Source organism: Triplophysa dalaica, chromosome 16 (assembly GCF_015846415.1).
Source record: "Triplophysa dalaica isolate WHDGS20190420 chromosome 16, ASM1584641v1, whole genome shotgun sequence".
Lineage (NCBI taxonomy): Eukaryota > Metazoa > Chordata > Actinopteri > Cypriniformes > Nemacheilidae > Triplophysa > Triplophysa dalaica.
Window position 1 is genome coordinate 22,520,793 of NC_079557.1, and position 17,939 is coordinate 22,538,731.

The window sequence follows — 17,939 nt, forward strand, 5'->3', positions numbered from 1 at the left end:
GCTAATAATTTTACAATAAAGAACAACTATTTATTCCCATACACCTGGTTTTGCACACGTTGCTCCTCCCTGGCTTGCTGTGTTTGGTAGTCCGCTATCACTTGACTCAGCAGCGCCAAGCGCAAGCACGCAGACCCTGCTGCAGCGAGCGAAAAGAAGAGCATCCTGTGGAGATTTTTCATCTCTGTGAATAAAAACAGAGCGAACTGCGATGTATAACAGTGGGCCTTCAGGGGTAAAAAGCCAAAGATAAAAAGTACTTTAATTAAATTATAAAATAATAAATAACTTTAAACTGTCATGGATTCTCAGAGTCAAGTGCAGGTTTTAACAGAGCCTTTATTTGAATGGCACCAATGGCCAAAATAGCCCAACAGAAAAACCCTCAGTGAGGAGCTGACAAAACAAGGAAACCAATGAAATAGGGGCAAGGGCTCGAGTGCTCGGCCCTTAAGACCAGGGGGAATGAAAACGATCAAAAGGTAATAATGAATCAGATTCTTATGTCAAAACAGCAGAAGTCTATTTCGGTGGAGAATCCCAGGGTAGGTAAGCGTCGGTGCAAAGAGTCTTTGAGAGAGTTCGTACTGATTTCCAACAACACCGACAATGTGAAGGGCGGGCACACTGATCCCCGAGGTCAGAGCCTCGATAAAGTCCGTTGAGTGTGAACCTAGCCGTAATCCACAATGGGTGAAAACCAGATGTCCCTAAAGAGAGTCGGTTGCTTTTACGTTATTTCACTAGGCAGGTTAGTTTGATAAATCCAGCAAAAAAGGTAACTTCAGCCAGAGAGGATACTCCGCAAGACAGGATACTCCGCAAGACAGGATACTCCGCAAGACAGGATACTCCGCAAGACAGGATACTCCGCAATTCTAGGCGAGAAGAGTTGCTGGAAGAATCTCCCCAGAGGTCGTCACTCCCAGGCGGTCAACCTCCATCACGACAATCTCCGCAGCATAGGTAGGTTGGAACTGTGAGTGTGCAAAAAGAGGCACCGTGCAGGCACATAAACAGCCGGAGCCTGGACACAGAGAGTGATTTAGAGAGGTACCCCAGAACAGACAGCCAGGGAGGAATTGACTGAACAACGTCAACGAACCGACAAAGGACTGAAAACAAACCAGGATAAAGTAGGGAAGAAAATCAGAGTCTTAATGGGAAACCAGGGGGAGAGGATCCAGAGTGGCACCAGGTGAACAGAGTGAAACACTAATGATCAGTGACAGCAAAACAAGGGGGTGAGGTTACAGACGAAAACACCGAACATATGGTGGTTAGTATGACACACAAAGTGCTCAACAATAAACAAACCACCAAGTGTTCAGACCCAAGACCTGGGGCCCGTTTCAATAAGGAAGTTCAACCAACACTGAGTTAAAATCTGAACTCTGAGTTGATTTACTCAGAGAATCGCTACTCTGAGTTTTCAGTTTCAGAGCAGCTGATTTGATTTAGTTCAATCAACCCTGAGTAAGTTCACTCTAGGTTACGCGCGTGCAGCATGGCGATGAAAAGCCATAATCAATTGAGTGAAGATAGCACGATTCACCATGGCAACGTCACATGACAAAAAGCGCTCTGTTCATTTCTAGCCAATCGAATTGAAGGTACTGTTACAAGCGTACAGTGAATATGAGCTCATATTTAGAAAAAAATGCAACACAGCCGCAGAAGCAAAAGAAAGAGAGTTGGCGTGGGAGAAAATTGCTTCACGTGTTAATGCGCAAGTTTGTCAATAACTTTTATATTTATCTTGTTGAAACTGTGAAAATGCGAATTATATTTAACTCTCTCGCTCTCATGTAGGTGCTTTCCTTCTGCAATAAAAAGATCTTAGCAGCAGCAGAATATGAAATATACGACGGTGTCGTAGAAAAAAAAAAGATTTCGAGAATAAAGTCGAAATGTTCCGAGAATAAAGTCGAAATATTTTGAGAAAAATCACAGAATTGCTAGAAACAATGGCTGTGGAGGATTTCGTTGAATCCTACTTTAGATTATGATTTAGCAATAATGAAATTCTTTGTCTTTTGGCGCATCATCACGGAGTTATAATTAGTAAAAGAACACTGCAGCGATCATGTAGGAAACTGAATTTATTCAGAAGAAAAAATCTGACACGAACTACGAATTAACTCACTGATTCAGATGACGTGCTTAAACATAACTTCAACTCTTAAACTACAACCTTCACGAAAATAAAATACGTATTACGACGAGTTTATTCTCGTAACATTTCGACTTTAATCTCGTAACATTTCGACTTTATTCTCGTAACATTTTGACTTTATTCTCGTAACATTTCGACTTTAATCTCGTAACATTTAGACTTTATTCTCGTAATATTTCGACTTTAATCTCGTAACATTTCGACTTTATTCTCGTAACATTTTGACTTTATTCTCGTAACATTTCGACTTTAATCTCGTAACATTTAGACTTTATTCTCGTAATATTTCGACTTTAATCTCGTAACATTTAGACTTTATTCTCGTAATATTTCGACTTTAATCTCGTAACATTTCGACTTTATTCTCGTAATATTTCGACTTTAATCTCGTAACATTTCGACTTTATTCTCGTAACATTTCGACTTTATTCTCGTAACATTTTGACTTTATTCTCGTAACATTTCGACTTTAATCTCGTAACATTTCGACTTTATTCTCGTAATATTTCGACTTTAATCTCGTAACATTTCGACTTTATTCTCGTAATATTTCGACTTTAATCTCGTAACATTTCGACTTTATTCTCGTAACATTTCGACTTTAATCTCGTAACATTTTGACTTTATTCTCGTAACATTTCGACTTTATTCTCGTAACATTTCGACTTTATTCTCGTAATCTTGAATTTATGTTATTTTTAACGTGGCACTAAAACGCCATGGTAGAAATACACTAATATCATTCATTCAGGAAAGTTTAAAGAAATAAAATGCTCTTGCTAGTAGGATGTCTGATTGGGAAATGTTAAATGTACTTCTTAAACTGGCCTTAAAAGTTAAGATAAAACGTCCAAACGGGGCCTCACAATTCTCTCCCGACATGAATATAATTCTCTGCGAATTAATGCAGCTTCCTCTTCTATGGGTTCCTGAATAAACGAACATGCTATTTTAAGGTCTGTGTGACTAAATAGAGCGCGATTAGGAACATGAATCAATAAACAAATGATGTATGTAATTTCAACACCGCTCGCGCTTCGAAAAGGGGGCGGAGATTGTAACAAACCCTGGGTTTGCGGAATAAAACCTGCTCCCGACCAGGTTAGGTTCACGGAGTAGGTTACTCTGGTTACTCACTCGGAGTATAAGATACCTCGATTTCTGAAATGGGCTTGACTTACTCCGCGGTCGCGGGTCTGACATACCTCGCGTTCTGAAACCAAAAACCCTGAGTATTCCGTTTTCTGGGGTTGACTTACTCTGAGTTTGCACTTACCCTGCTTTCTGAAACGGGCCCCTGACATTAAACACTTTATTTATTTTGTTTCTCAAACAATTGTGTGCACTTTGTTTATAAATTTACTTAAAAAAGTGTAATGAAAGGGAAACATGTTCATTTGTTATATTATTGTGTCTAAACATAACACAGCTTTGTTCTTCAGGAATAACTTTGTGCACTTTGTTTTTTTTAAAGCTAGACGAGTAATATTAGGATAGGGAGAAAATGTTTTGTTATATATCGGTTTTCTGTTCTGTTAATCTGTTATTGTTACTATTTTCCAGCAACAATTTGGTGTAAAGTTCATCCTTTCAAAATCTATTACAGGAATAAATAACTAAATAAATATTTTTATTTGGTTTAAATGATGCCCTGTTTTAACATCTACATGATTTTTTAGCCTATAGGCACATTAAGAGCACAAATCACAAAATATTTTAGTGGTCATGAAAATGTATTCAGATTTAGCAAATTAATGATGCATTCGTCTGATAAATCATGACATTTCATACACAGGAAAGTAAATGTAAATTAAAGTGAGTGCCCTGCATTTACTTATCGATACAAAATTTTACAGTATCGCCCACCACTAGAATGTATGACATATCGCTTGTTGCTCCCTAACTCTTTGTAAGTCGCTTTGGATAAAAGCGTCTGCTAAATGACTAAATGTAAATGTAGAAGGTGGCAGGTGATAACAGACTGGCTGTTGCATTTTTCAAGTGACCAATCACAGATGCGGAGTCATCAGTCACCTGTCCAGCCCCCGAAGTCTCAAAAGTCTGCCTGAAGATTGAGCGAGTGATGAGTAGCAGTTGCGAGAGCGCATAGTGATTCACGAGAGCACAGAGAGACTGCGAGAGCACTCATCCCAGCCCATACTCGCGTGGCTCCATTTATGCTTGCTGAAATGCCAACGTGCACAAGAGAGATCCCAAACTTTTTTTCCGTCTTCAAGCACTGTGCTGAGGTTTGACAGAAGATAAGTGCCGGGGGTTATATCTTACATGTAAAATAGCCGAATCCTTTTTGAAGAGGGCATCTGACAGCTCTAACAAAATAATGGTTACTCATCAAATGCATTTGAAATAAAGGTTGTGTTTCAATGTGTACTTAAAATAAATAAGAGTTTAATTCTAGGGACTCCATCATAATTTTTTCACAGTTTGCTGTGCGGTGATGTTCACAGTTCATTTACCACAATATTTAAATACATCCACTAAATAAATCTAAAATCAAGAATCAGGAATCGTATTGAGACCTTGTGAAATGAAGTGAAATGAATGAAGACCATTGAATCGATACTCATCCCTAAGGGTTAACAATAGACTATATGCAGTATGCACGCAGGGTGATGACGTCCTTTCACCAAAATCTAAGCCAGCTGAGCCACTTCATCTGTCATAGCACAGAGGTAATCGCAACCAAGCGATAACAATATGTTCACAATAAAAGAAACGTAGCAATTACAGCAAACCGACAGCAATGAAGCTGAGCATCGTAGAGTTTCTCTGTGATCAAGCCTCGAGTAAGTGCAAACGTTTTTGTCATATTTGTGGATGTAGTGTGAAACGTGTAGTTAGAAGCCTTTCCCCTTCCTGGTTGTTGATGTATGATGTAGTGTTTGGATAATCTGACTCTAAGGTGCATCTTGAGTGAAAACATCATTCTTCCCTATCACTAACACATTAGTTTAGTGGTTTATTTGTTTTCATTTTTAATTAAAAAACTTATATTTTCGTGATTTTCAATTGATTTGAATCAACATCTAAACATCTAAATCAACAGACCATGATGTAAGGACTGGAACAGGGCTCTTGTTTGTTATATCTAAAGATGGAGCCGCGCTATTAATACTTCTGTAAGAATATTGTTAGCCTGCAGTTTATTCTCCTGTCACCAAAAATCTGCTTTAAATCCTGTATATTGTGTTGAAGTCATTAGTTATTTTATTTCAATATCTATAATGTCTGATGCTGAGGTACACACAGTGTGGTTTTATTAGAAATGATTTACTGTGCTGTTTAAATCGAAAATTACTTCAGTAATGAAAAAGGAATTCTTTAGCTAATAGGAGAATTTAATTCATTGATTTCATCCTCCATATTGTGTGGGGTGATGTTTTTGACTTATTTTAATTAGATGACAAGTGTATCATTAAGTGTCATAACTGACGTGTATGAGGCCAAACTTTGCTTTGATGTCATATGCCAATATGTGCAGTGCGGCAAACACGCCTCAATACACTGATGTAGTTTCAAATCAAATTCGGGATCAGCGCCTCTGTCACGTAAGAGCTCTGTCATGTGACCGTGACGTCAGCTGACTGTAGGGGCAGATTTATTTAGAGTGTAAAAATGTGAAACAAATAGACTACCTACACATTTCTCCATGTGCTGCGGGTAACATCTGTACCTGTATTAATGGCTTTATGCTAATTGTCTTGTGTGGATGGAACGGAGTAGGGCGAATGAGAAGCTTACGACCATTTTAAAAAGGGCGCAAGATCTTTTACTTCCATTCTTCCTTCCGTTGTGGTGGCTTGTATTTAGCGAGTAGTGCAAAGAGAAATCAATAATGACCAAGATGGCGGCGCGTGAACATCGCGAGGCTCAGCGTCTCTCCAGTTTTAGCATTTATATAGTGTTTTTCTTGCTCATCTCGGGCTTGTTCGTACAGAACAGTTGTGCATTCACATCGTACACCCGACATGAGCTTTTGGATATCGGTTTGCGCATTCCCGGAAGTTACATCAGCAACATTCAACTCGTTCCTGAGATCGCCAAAACACCCTATGCTACGCACCCCACACGGCCGGGCGGAAGTGCTCGCCGGCGGCGTCGAGATCGTAAACAAAGGCGAGGTAAGCGCGGAGGGCTAAGAGCTAAGCTAAAGCTAACACCACACAGGCTCTCTTTACCGTGCATTTTCCATGCTAATGTACGATCATTAGTGAACAAAATGGATGAGATTCGACTCCGCATCATCAACAATAAAAGACTTTTGAACTGCAATGTCATAATCTTCACAGAAACATGGCTACACAGCGGCATACCGGAGAACGCTATTGAGTTAGCGGGCTACAACACACACACCGCGGATAGAACGGCAGAGGAATCCGGTAAGACAAGAGGAGGTGGACTGTGCATTTATGTCAATAAAGCTTGGTGCACGAACTCTGTTATTGTCGGAAGACACTGCTCGGCTAACCTTGAGTTTCTCATGGTTAAATGTAGACCGTTTTATCTGCCACGGGAAGTCACTTCCACCATTATAACGGCAGCTTACATTCCACCGGATGCTGATGCCAAGGTTGCTATGAAAGAACTTCATGCAGCCATCAGTAAACAACAGACTGCTCACCCGGAGGCTGCATTTATTGTTGCGGGAGATTTTAATCACTCTAACTTAAAGACAGTGCTCCCTAAATTTCACCAGCATGTTTCCTGCCACACAAGAGGAAACAAAACTTTGGATCATGTCTATACAAACATGGCTGAAGCTTACACCACGACCCCCCTCCCCCACCTGGGTCAATCTGATCACCTTCTTTGTTCTCACCCCCAAGTATTCACCTCTCATTAATCGTGTGAAGCCATCAGTGAAGACCATCAAGGTGTGGCCTGCGGGGGCAGACATCACACTCCAGGAAAGGTTTCTACACACAGACTGTTTGCTTCTCAGGCCACCAGTGGCTCTCACACGGACATAGACAGCTACACCTCCTCTGTATTGGACTACATCAATACCACCATTGATAGTGTCACAACTCAGAAGCAGATCACCATATACCCGAATCAGAAGCCATGGATGAACAAGGAAGTGCGCCTCCTTTTGAAAGCACGCAATACTGCCTTCAGATCAGGTGATGAACATACCTACAGTACTTCCAGGGCAAATCTGAAGAGGGGCATCAGAAAGGCCAAGCACTGCAACAAGCTGAAGTTATAGGAGCATTTTACCAATTCTGACCCTCGACGCATGTGGCAGGGCATCCAGACCATTAGTGACTAAAACCACCTAAAAGACTCTCTACCATCCTCACTGGACCCATACCAATTTGCCTATTGTAGCAATAGGAGCACAGATGATGCGGTGTCTATGGCGCTGCACTCCGTGCTCACACATCTGGATAATAAGGACACTTATGCACGCATGCTGTTTGTAGACTTCAGCTCTGCATTCAATACTGTCAACCCTTCCAAACTAATCTTCAAACTTGGAAACCTAGGCATTAACAACTCAACCTGCAACTGGATTATGGATTTCTTGACGAACAGGCCTCAGCTTTTAAGTTCCTGGGGACCCATATTTCGGAGGACCTGTCCTGGACCACCAACACCTCATGCCTGGTCAAGAAGGCTCACCAGCGTCTCTTCTTTCTGAGGACACTGAAGAAGAACCAACTGTCTTCAACTATCCTGGTGAACTTCTATCGCTGCACGATAGAGAGCATCCTGACCAACTGTGTCACAGTCTGGTATAGGAACTGTTCTGTTGCTGAGCGCAAGGCACTGCAGCGGGTGGTGAAAACAGCCCAGCGCATCACAGGGACTACACTCTCTTCCATTGAGGACATCCAAAAGAAACGCTGTCTGCGTCGAGCTTGCAGCATTCTCAAGGACTCCTCTCACCCCGCTCATAGACTGTTTACTCTCCTGCCTTCCGGTAGGCGTTTAGGGTTAGGGTTAAGGTAAGGTGCACATAATTTGCACTCTATACTGCTCACTTGCACACAAGGAATATTACTGAATGCTCATTTGCACTAATGGACTACTCTCATAACTGCATTACCTCATCTACTGCACTTTAACTTCAATAACTGCATTACCTCATCTACTGCACTGTAACTTCAATAACTGCATTACTTCATCTACTGCACTGTAACTTCAATAACTGCACAAACTCATCCACTGCACTGTAACTCTGTTAATGGCATCTACTCATCTATTGCACCATAACTTCAATAACTGTATTAGTAACTCAGTAACTCTATTAACTGCATCTACTCATCTACTGCACTGTAACTTTCAGAACTGCATTACCTCATCTACTGCACTGTAACTTCAATAACTGCACAAACTCATCCACTGCACTGTAACTCTGTTAACGGCATCTACTCATCTATTGCACCATAACTTCAATAACTGTATTAGTAACTCAGTAACTCTATTAACTGCATCTACTCATCTACTGCACTGTAACTTCAGCAGCAAAAGAAAGAGAGTTGGCGTGGGAGAAAAGTGCTTCACGTGTTAATGCGCAAGTTTATATGTCAATCACTTTTATATTTATTTTGTTGAAACTGTGGAAATTGGAATTATATTTAACTCTCTCTCGCTCTCATGTAGATGAGATCCTTCTGCAATAAAAAGATCTTGGAAGCAGCTGAATATGAAATACAATAACATCATTCATTCAGGAAAGTTTAAAGAAATAAAATGCTCTTTCTAGTAGGATGTCTGATTGGAAAATGTTAAAAATAATACTTAAACTGGCCTTAAAAGTTAATATAAAACGTGCCTCACAATTCTCTACCGACGTAAATGTAACTCTCTGCGAATTAATGCAGCTTCCTCATCTACGGGTTCCTGAATAAACGGACATGATATTTTAAGGTCTGTGTGACTAAATTGAGCGCGATTAGGAACACGAATCAAGAAACAAATGGCGAATGCAGTTTCAAAACCGCTCGCACTTCGAAAAGGGGGCGGAGATTGTAACAAACCCTGGGTTTGCGGAATAAAACCTGCTCCAGACCAGGTTAGGTTCACGGAGTAGGTTACTCTGGTTCCTCACTCGGAGTATAAGATACCTCGATTTCTGAAATGGGCTTGACTTACCCCGCGGTTGCGGGTCTGACATACCTCGCGTTCTGAAACCAAAAACCCTGAGTATTCCGTTTTCTGGGGTTTACTTACTCTGAGTTTGCACTTACCCTGCTTTCTGAAACGGGCCCCAGGAGTCTGTCTGCTGCCGTTGTGCCGCTGTGTGGCCGTTCAACGTTTTACTGCTCAGTGCAGTGCTGTGGAGGAGCCTTCAATCTTCTCACGAGTGTGTGTGCAGAAATTTATTTATTTCTTTGTGAGTGTGGACTGTTACTTGTGTAGTAACAGGTATTCGTTTGTTGTTTTCAGTGAATGTGGATTTTTTATTTTAAATATATGTTTTTTTTGCGGTAATTATACCGCACATGCCTACCACAGACTCAATTCCCTCTGATGTTCCATCTTTCATGGTGTTCGTAGATATTACTTGTTGGGAGTGTTTTCATTAATGAATTTTTTTTTTTTTTTGTGTTTCACTTTACATTTATATTTATGCATTTGGCAGACGCTTTTAACCAAAGCGACTTACATTGCATTAACCTATACATTATTAGGAATGTGCAATACCCTTGGGTTCAAACCCAATGCTCTCACCGCTGAGCTACAGGAAAGTTGCCTTTGTGGAAGGTTGGTTTGAAGTGACTGAAACTCGGTTGAGATTCCTTCGCTTTTGTTTATTATTTTTCTGGGATTTTGATGGTTGAGTTCTTTTGTCCTCATCCAATATTTAAAATCTTTGTGACACCTTGAAGTTGATGGCCCGTGACATGTTGGTCTGGTGGGCCAATGTGTGGTATTTGCGAAGAGGTGACTGTTTAAATCATTATTTGTATGTTATATTATTGTGAGAAATATTGTGGACCCCTAAAGGTGAACTGCTACAGGGTAAACCGCTGTTTAAGAAAATAAAGTATAATTCACACACCTCTGTACTTTATTGTCCTCTATTTATTTGAAGCGCCTCCAGTGGGTAAATTTTGTCGTAGCTCCTCATGAGTGAGGTTCTACGAGGGCTTGAATTAATAACCTCCCCTCTGGCCTGGTCACACTTTCATTGCACATTATATGACAGCTGAGTTTGCATGAAATGCTTATTTTCTAAGCCTTGGAAAATATTTTCAATAAACAACATTCACTTCCAGTCTAATGACGGCATTTAAAATGAATTACATTTAATTCTATTTATGATGTTGAAATGTTTATGTGATACACATTTTTTATTAGACATAACTCTAGGCTTATATATTGTTATCATCTTTGGGTGGGATACTAATTCTCTATTTACCCAATCGTCATCCTATCTGAGCCCAAAATGTACACTGCTTGGACTGGTTCAAGAACGACTGGTTACGTGTTTATTCTTGTAAGTAGATTGTATTGGTTTAATTTCCCAAAATGATAAATGACAACCCTTATATTATACGCCACACACATTTAGGCCTATAAACTTACACACAACTACACTAAAACTTTTTCGAGTAAGGTGAATCTAAGCAGCTTTAGGGTTTTTTATTATGCATTTAGGATTAAGTTCAAACATTCTACTCCACATCGTTTTTGAAAATATGGTAATATGACAACTGGGGCCCGTTTCAGAAAGCAGGGTAAGTGCAAACTCCGAGTAAGTCAACCCCAGAAAACGGAATACTCAGGGTTTTTGGTTTCAGAACGCGAGGAATGTCAAACCCGCGACCGCGGAGTAAGTCAAGCCCATTTCAGAAATCGAGGTATCTTATACTCCGGGTGAGTAACCAGAGTAACCTACTCCGTGAACCTAACCTGGTCGGGAGCAGGTTTTATTCCGCAAACGCAGGGTTTGTTACAATCTCCGCCCCCTTTTCGAAGCGCGAGCGGGTTGAAATGACATACGTCATATGTTTATTGATTAGAGTTCCTAATCGCGCTCTATTTAGTCACACAGAACTTAAAATAGCATGTTCGTTTATTCATGAACCCATAGATGAGGAAGCTGCATTAATTCGCACAGAATTATATTTATGTCGGGAGAGAATTCTGAGGCCCCGTTTGGACGTTTTATCTTAACTTTTAAGGCCAGTTTAAGAAGTATATTTAACATTTCCCAATCAGTCATCCTACTAGCAAGACTATTTTATTTCTTTAAACTTTCCTGAATGAATGATGTTATTGTATTTCTACCACGGCGTTTTAGTGCCACGTTAAAAATAACATAAATTCAAGATTACGAGAATAAAGTCAAAATGTTACGAGAATAAACTCGTCGTAATACGTATTTTATTTTCGTGAAAGTTGTAGTTTAAGAGTTTAAATTATGTTTAAGTACGTCATCTGAATCAGTGAGTTAATTCGTAGTTCATGTCAGATTTTGACATTTCGACTTTATTCTCGTAACATTTCGACTTTATTCTCGTAACATTTCGACTTTATTCTCGAAATCTTTTTTTTTACGACGCCGTCGTATATTTCATATTCAGCTGCTGCCAAGATCTTTTTATTGCAGAAGGATTTCACCTACATGAGAGCAAGAGAGTTAAATATAATTTACATTTTCACAGTTTCAACAAAATAAATATAAAAGTGATTGACATATAAACTTGCGCATTAACACGTGAAGCACTTTTCTCCCACGCCAACTCTCTTTCTTTTGCTGCTGCGGCTGTGTTGCACTTTTTTCTAAATATCTGCTCATATTCACTATACGCTTGTAACAGTTCCTTCAATTTGATTGGCGAGAAATGAACAGAGCGCTTTTTGTCACGTGCCGTTGCCATGGTGAATCGTGCTATCTTCACTCAATTGATGATGGCTTTTCATCGCCATGCTGCACGCGCGTAACCTAGAGTGAACTTACTCAGGGTTGATTAAACTAACTCAAATCAGCTGTTCTGAAACTGAAAACTCAGAGTAACGATTCTCTGAGTAAATCAACTCAGGGTTCAGATTTTAACTCAGTGTTGGTTGAACTTCCTTATTGAAACGGGCCCCTGGCCGATCAAATGTGTTATTTATATTTATTATATTATTTATTTTTATTAGCATTTCACAAGACAAAACAAATTATGCAATTATTTTTATTTTTGGAAAATGCCCAACATATCTAAAACCCCGATGCACAGAAAACGTGTCGTTGCGCTCCGGTTTGAGCTTGAACGTGCCCGATTGAACACTCCTGACTGAATACACTGAACGTCACCTCGATTTATATTTATGAAAATCGAGGTTAACTTTCTCTATGTATTTGTGTGTGCAAAAACATAAAGAGTAAACACTGACCTGTGGTGTAGTTGTAAAGTTCATAGTGTTTAGTTCATAGTTTAACTTTCCATTCATCTAGAACACGCTGAGGTGTGTGCGCTATGGGAAACGCTCGAGAGGGATGTGTTGGGGGCGGAGCCTGCTGGTGTATTTCTTTCCTCTACATGAGTCACGCGACAATGTTTCCCTCTCAATTATACTCATTAAAGGTACAATGTGTAGGATTTTGAAGGATTTATTCACCTAAATGTAATATATAATACAAAACTATGTTGTGAGTGGTGAAGAAATACCTTACAAAATGAAACGAAATGTTTATATTACCTTACAATGAGCCATTTTATGTATATACACCGCGGGCACACCCTTACATGTAATTTATTAATGTGCACAGCCATGTTTCTATAGTAGCACTACACGGACAAACTAAGCGCGTTTCGTAAAACGAAAGATGCGCGAGAATATGTTCTTCTTCTTCGGCTGTTTTTTGGGGCAGCTTCAAAGCGACTACATAGAAGGATTAGCAGAAGAAGAGGAAGAACAATAACAGCATTTACTTGTCGTGTTTTTTAGTAGAAATATAAACGGTTCTTTGTTGCAGTAAGAAGCAAAATTTGCGCTAATGGCGGACCACACATACTCCGCACAAGAGCCGTTAGAGCGTCAATCTGTTCGTTCAAAAAAGAGAAAATACGACGCAGCAAGGCGAAGTCGAGACAAAAAACGGCAGAAAACCCGAATAAACATCGGCATGGCTTTTCCCAAATGGAGGGCACTGAAGCAGGAAAAGGGTTTGCTAAGCGACGCCGAAGTTGCAAGCTTTCTGCTGGACCGGTAAGTTTGTCTAATTTCCGCTATATAAGTGAAGTGTTTGTTTGATAGCTTTAGCTAATAGATGAGCATGAGCATCAAGTGAGTTTTTCTTGTTTTTAGCACTTTGTTATTGTACTATTATTCCTTTTTGCATGGCCGTGTGCAAATCAAGTTAGAAATCATTTTTACAATCATAATTTGCATACATCGGGTGTAAATTATATTATAATACTGCTTAGCTTCTGTGCATACAAATGTGTAATTTAATAATTGATAGGATAAAATCCAAACTTCCACGTTGCATAGTTTATCAGTAATACAGTGTCAACGAAGATTTGAGAAGATACAATTGATCAATTGGGGTGATGCCTTACTTTAGCATTAGCAGGCGGTTTAAATAGGCTGTATGTTACGAACCAAGTTACCGTGCCAAAAAATGCTATGCAAAATAAGCGAATACATCACTGACACAATGTTATACAAGTAACAATAATTTTCACTATAACGATTAGAGTAAATAATGAATTAAGTCAATTTAATTAATTTGTTTTTCTTTGTAAATAAACCTCGTCACTTGATTTGCAAAGGTTACTCTCTGCTGTCTCAGACGACGACATCTCTGTCCTGTGTCCGTAACTTCAGTGTGTTGTTCGCCTGTGAGACTTAGATTGCAATTATCAACACCACCGATAGTGGCCGCTATCATTTATTGAACCCTTTTGTCCTCTGACGGCAACCGTAGCTACTCTAATAGAAGGGAGAGGATGGTGGCGGAGCTTTAGGTTGCAATTTCCAACTACGCCAATAGTGGTCTCTGTTACTTACACAGTTCACCTTTAAAGAGGAGGCCTAATACTGAGAGATAAAATGTCAATAAATAACTTAAATTTAACCCTTATTATACATGTGCATAGACTTAGTAATACAATAAAGATTTCTTTTTTTAAATTTGACTTATTTTATTTTTATCTCTTGAATTATCTGAAATGATTTGAACTGTTGTTAAAAACTTCGATGTCGCCATCATGAGGGGGAAAGCGGTACTTCACACTGAACAGATCGAATATATTTGTAATACTGTTCTGTATTCCTTCAATATCATTCTGTTAATGCAAATACTGTCATTCCGGCGTGTGATTTGAGAATTAACCAATAACTTCACCATTGAAGAGCAACGGAAACCTATACAGTCATCGTGTTGTTTACAGAACAAAATACCAATGCTGATTGGTATCCTTAGGTTGATATCCTTAGGACAACATCATGTTGAACCCTGGGAAAACATTTAAATCAACCAATCAGATTTCACAAATAAGTTTACAGTTTATTTTAAGTTTAATACTCCAACCAGGATAAGGTGCTTCTAGACCATTGTTTTTCACTTCTCATTTCATTCTGATATTATGGGTAAGTTATGGTCAGGGTCAGGGTTTGGTGTGGGTTTAGGTTTTATTTATAAAAATGTTGTCATTAGGTCAACAAAATATGTTACCCTGAGGACATCAACCACTTGGCAAATTCAGGTTGAGTTTGTGTCGTACCAAAATACAGAAGTTAGTTTCTGTTAATAAAGTTGTTTTGGAAATAATAGTTAGTAAAAAATAAAATCAGTTATTGCTTAAAAACCCATTTAGTCATAAGGAAATAACTGGAGATCCCATGTGACATCTTGTGAACACAGAAACCAAACTGAAATCATTTGTCGACGCGCTACATGAAGGGTGGAGTCAGTAACATATGAGGTCACATCACATTCATTTGAGCATCACGCTGTACAGCAACCGTACAGAATGGCAACACCAAATCATTCAGGTAAACACTCTTCTATGAATTGTGATGTCTCTTAGTGTAACTGTTTTCAGTAAATGGATTTGTTTTTCTCTCAGAGCTGGACGTGGAGTTGGGAGATTTACTGCAAGAGTTTAATGATGTGGTGAAGGAGTTGAGCACATCTCACGTCAATCAACACATGTTTGTGAAGAGACCCCCAGGACTGACTGATACAGAAGATTCAGATTACAGTAAATGCACTTTGTTTGTTTAACAGTTATGAAAATATTGTATATTTTATTATTATTATATATAGTGTGTGTGTGTGTGTGTGTGTGTGTGTGAGACACACTCATGTTTACATGAGTTCACATTAAAAATGTTCCTACAAGTGGAAAATATATGACCTTTGAGACACTTCATCAGTCAATAATGTGAAAAAAATGTTGCTATTCTCTAAGCATTTTCTCCACCAAACTAGTAAAAGCTGTTCTGAAGTTTCAATGAATCATATTAACAGCACTAATGAGATAAATTACCCATTTGACCTTTAAAAGGTATGTGCAATTTTATGTGTTTAAGAAAGTCTAATCAACTTTTTAAGTTGTGACGTAAAATAAACTGTTTAAGGGTTTAAGCCTCCGCTCATTTCAAATAAGACGTTTATAAGCACCTTTTATTCCTATAACACCATTGAAATGAAACTTTTATAAAGTGTATACTACAGTCTCACGAAATGATTTGTGGAAATGAACCACTGTCTGGACATTTGGGATTTCGTTAAGGTTAAAGGTTAGAATCGTGTTTTTGATGGTTTTACAGCAGACCCTCAGTGTACATCAGCATTTAGTGTTGTTTGTCATCTGATAGAGCGTTAGGACCCAGAAGTGCTATATGACAGTCCATATATGTTGTTCTTATGATCACTGTTTGTCTTTTACAGGCGGTGAGACCTCACTGGTCAACGGTAGTGAAGAGGAGCTCAACATCACAAGCAGGACTGGAGCACCAACAGGTCTGAACACACAAATCCAGCTGGACAGGAAACATATAAGAACGGATGGGTGTAATGCACAATGGATGTGATGGCACTGATGCTTTATGTATGAATGTATGATAAGCACGTGGGCTGATGCACCATTATATTAGTTTGATCACTGAAACTTCTGCTGCTTCTGTACACATGTCAAACAAACACCCTTCAACATTCTGATCTTCCCTGTTATCTGTATGTGTGATAAAGACTGGAAGATTTCACTGATGATGAATACTCTAGATGGGACTTATTTAGTTCCTCCCTCTACTGTTTCACTGTGTCATCTTGAATGGAGGGTCACATTTCTCTCTCATTGGAATGTTCAACAGCACACACATGCATTTCCACAGAGCTTTCCTGCCCGCTAACATCTATACTCTCTCTCTCTCTCCCTCTCCCTCTCCCTCTCTCTCTCTCTCTCTCTCTCTCTCTCTCTCTCTCTCTCTCTCTCTCTCTCTCTCTCTCTCTCTCTCTCTCTCTCTCTCTCTCTCTCTCTCTCTCTCTCTCTCTCTCTCTTTGCAGGCATGGCCACAGACACCAGTGACCTGCAGAGCTTTATTGAAAAATTGGACAGAGATCTTACAGGTGTGAAAACACATGATCAACATTTGATAGCTTAATGATTAACTTTAAGATATAATGCTTAATGCCGGTGGGAGGTTAATGCTTTAACACACTCTTGTATTGATGTGTTTGACAGAGATGTGACCTGACAGACGGCAGTGACACTAAACTTACAGAGAGATGGCGTTTCTCAAACGGATGACTTTGAGACTCCTTCATGAAGAAAATAAGGCTAACATTGACCTGCGCTGTTTGTCATGACTGTGGGAAGAAATTTATGTGTGGAAATATTTATGTCATGACATCACGTCATGTATATGTTGAATAGATGTTTTTGCATGAAATCATTTTTTTGTTATTCTTTTTTTTCTTTCTGTAAACTTTAAATCATAACAAGAGTTCATGCCATCTCAAACACGTGAAGCAGTTCCAGTATATCTGTACATGACAGTAAAGAGGATGTTTCAGCGTTCACAACAGGAAACACACAGATGTGCAGTCTAACGTTCTGCAGCAGATGAAAGCAGAAGTTGTCAAGCTGAACTACCATCGAAACCAGCATTAGTTTTCATCCGCGCTTGTGGTATTGTCACATGCCGGAAAAATCCACTTTTACTCAATGTACTGTGGCTTAAAAACATAAAGTATTTATAAGATGCTTTTTTAATCCAGAGAGCATTTAACATATTGTCTGAGCCAAGAAAAGGGCAGTTGTTTACAGGCAGGAATAGAATTTAAGCTCCAGGGAAATATGAACAACATATACAGATGAATCATGTTTATTAGACTGCTAGTTCCAGTCCTTGATTCTGATTGGTCAATAGTATCACGATACGATACAGCTATGACCGCTTCACCTAACCATTCTGTGTATCAATATGCACCCTTATCAACATAAACAAAACATTCTTTGGCTGTTTACAGTCGATTAGAGACCATTTTCTCCAGCAGAAGGAAGGCGTTCAGTGATTTGGCTTGATGAAAGTACAGTTGAAGTCAAAAGTTTACATCAACTCAACCTAACTTTATTCACATAACGCTGTTTACCATTTTCATTGTTTCAAAGCAACTTTAAATGAAACATTGTGACAATTAGAAAAACATTTAAAGTTATACAAATAAAAACAAAAATGTGACCTCACACAGAACACAGACACGCACACACAGGTTCATACACAGCCACAAAGATATATGAATAAAACACAGACACACAACCCCACACGCACAGAAAACAAAATA

At 39.2% G+C, this 17,939-nt stretch overlaps 1 protein-coding gene across 5 annotated transcripts; it reads left to right on the forward strand.

Moving 5' to 3' along the window:
* The first annotated feature begins 4,870 nt into the window (after positions 1–4,870).
* Positions 4,871–17,047, forward strand: si:dkey-27i16.2 (regulator of cell cycle RGCC-like). 5 transcript variants are annotated; one of them, XM_056770310.1, is made up of 6 exons: positions 4,871–4,983; positions 15,012–15,142; positions 15,217–15,351; positions 16,044–16,115; positions 16,659–16,721; positions 16,837–17,047. In XM_056770310.1, exons 2-6 carry the CDS (start codon positions 15,121–15,123, stop codon positions 16,842–16,844), a joined length of 300 nt encoding a protein of 99 aa, XP_056626288.1. In that variant the 5' UTR covers positions 4,871–4,983; positions 15,012–15,120; the 3' UTR covers positions 16,845–17,047. The 5 variants fall into 5 exon arrangements, 4 of the variants coding, with proteins under 4 accessions (XP_056626288.1, XP_056626286.1, XP_056626285.1 ...); XM_056770309.1 differs by lacking the exon at positions 4,871–4,983 and adding an exon at positions 5,754–8,148; XR_008909326.1 differs by lacking the exons at positions 4,871–4,983; positions 15,217–15,351; positions 16,044–16,115; positions 16,659–16,721; positions 16,837–17,047 and adding an exon at positions 5,737–8,148 and having other exon boundaries at positions 15,012–15,116.
* The last annotated feature ends 892 nt before the right edge of the window (positions 17,048–17,939 follow it).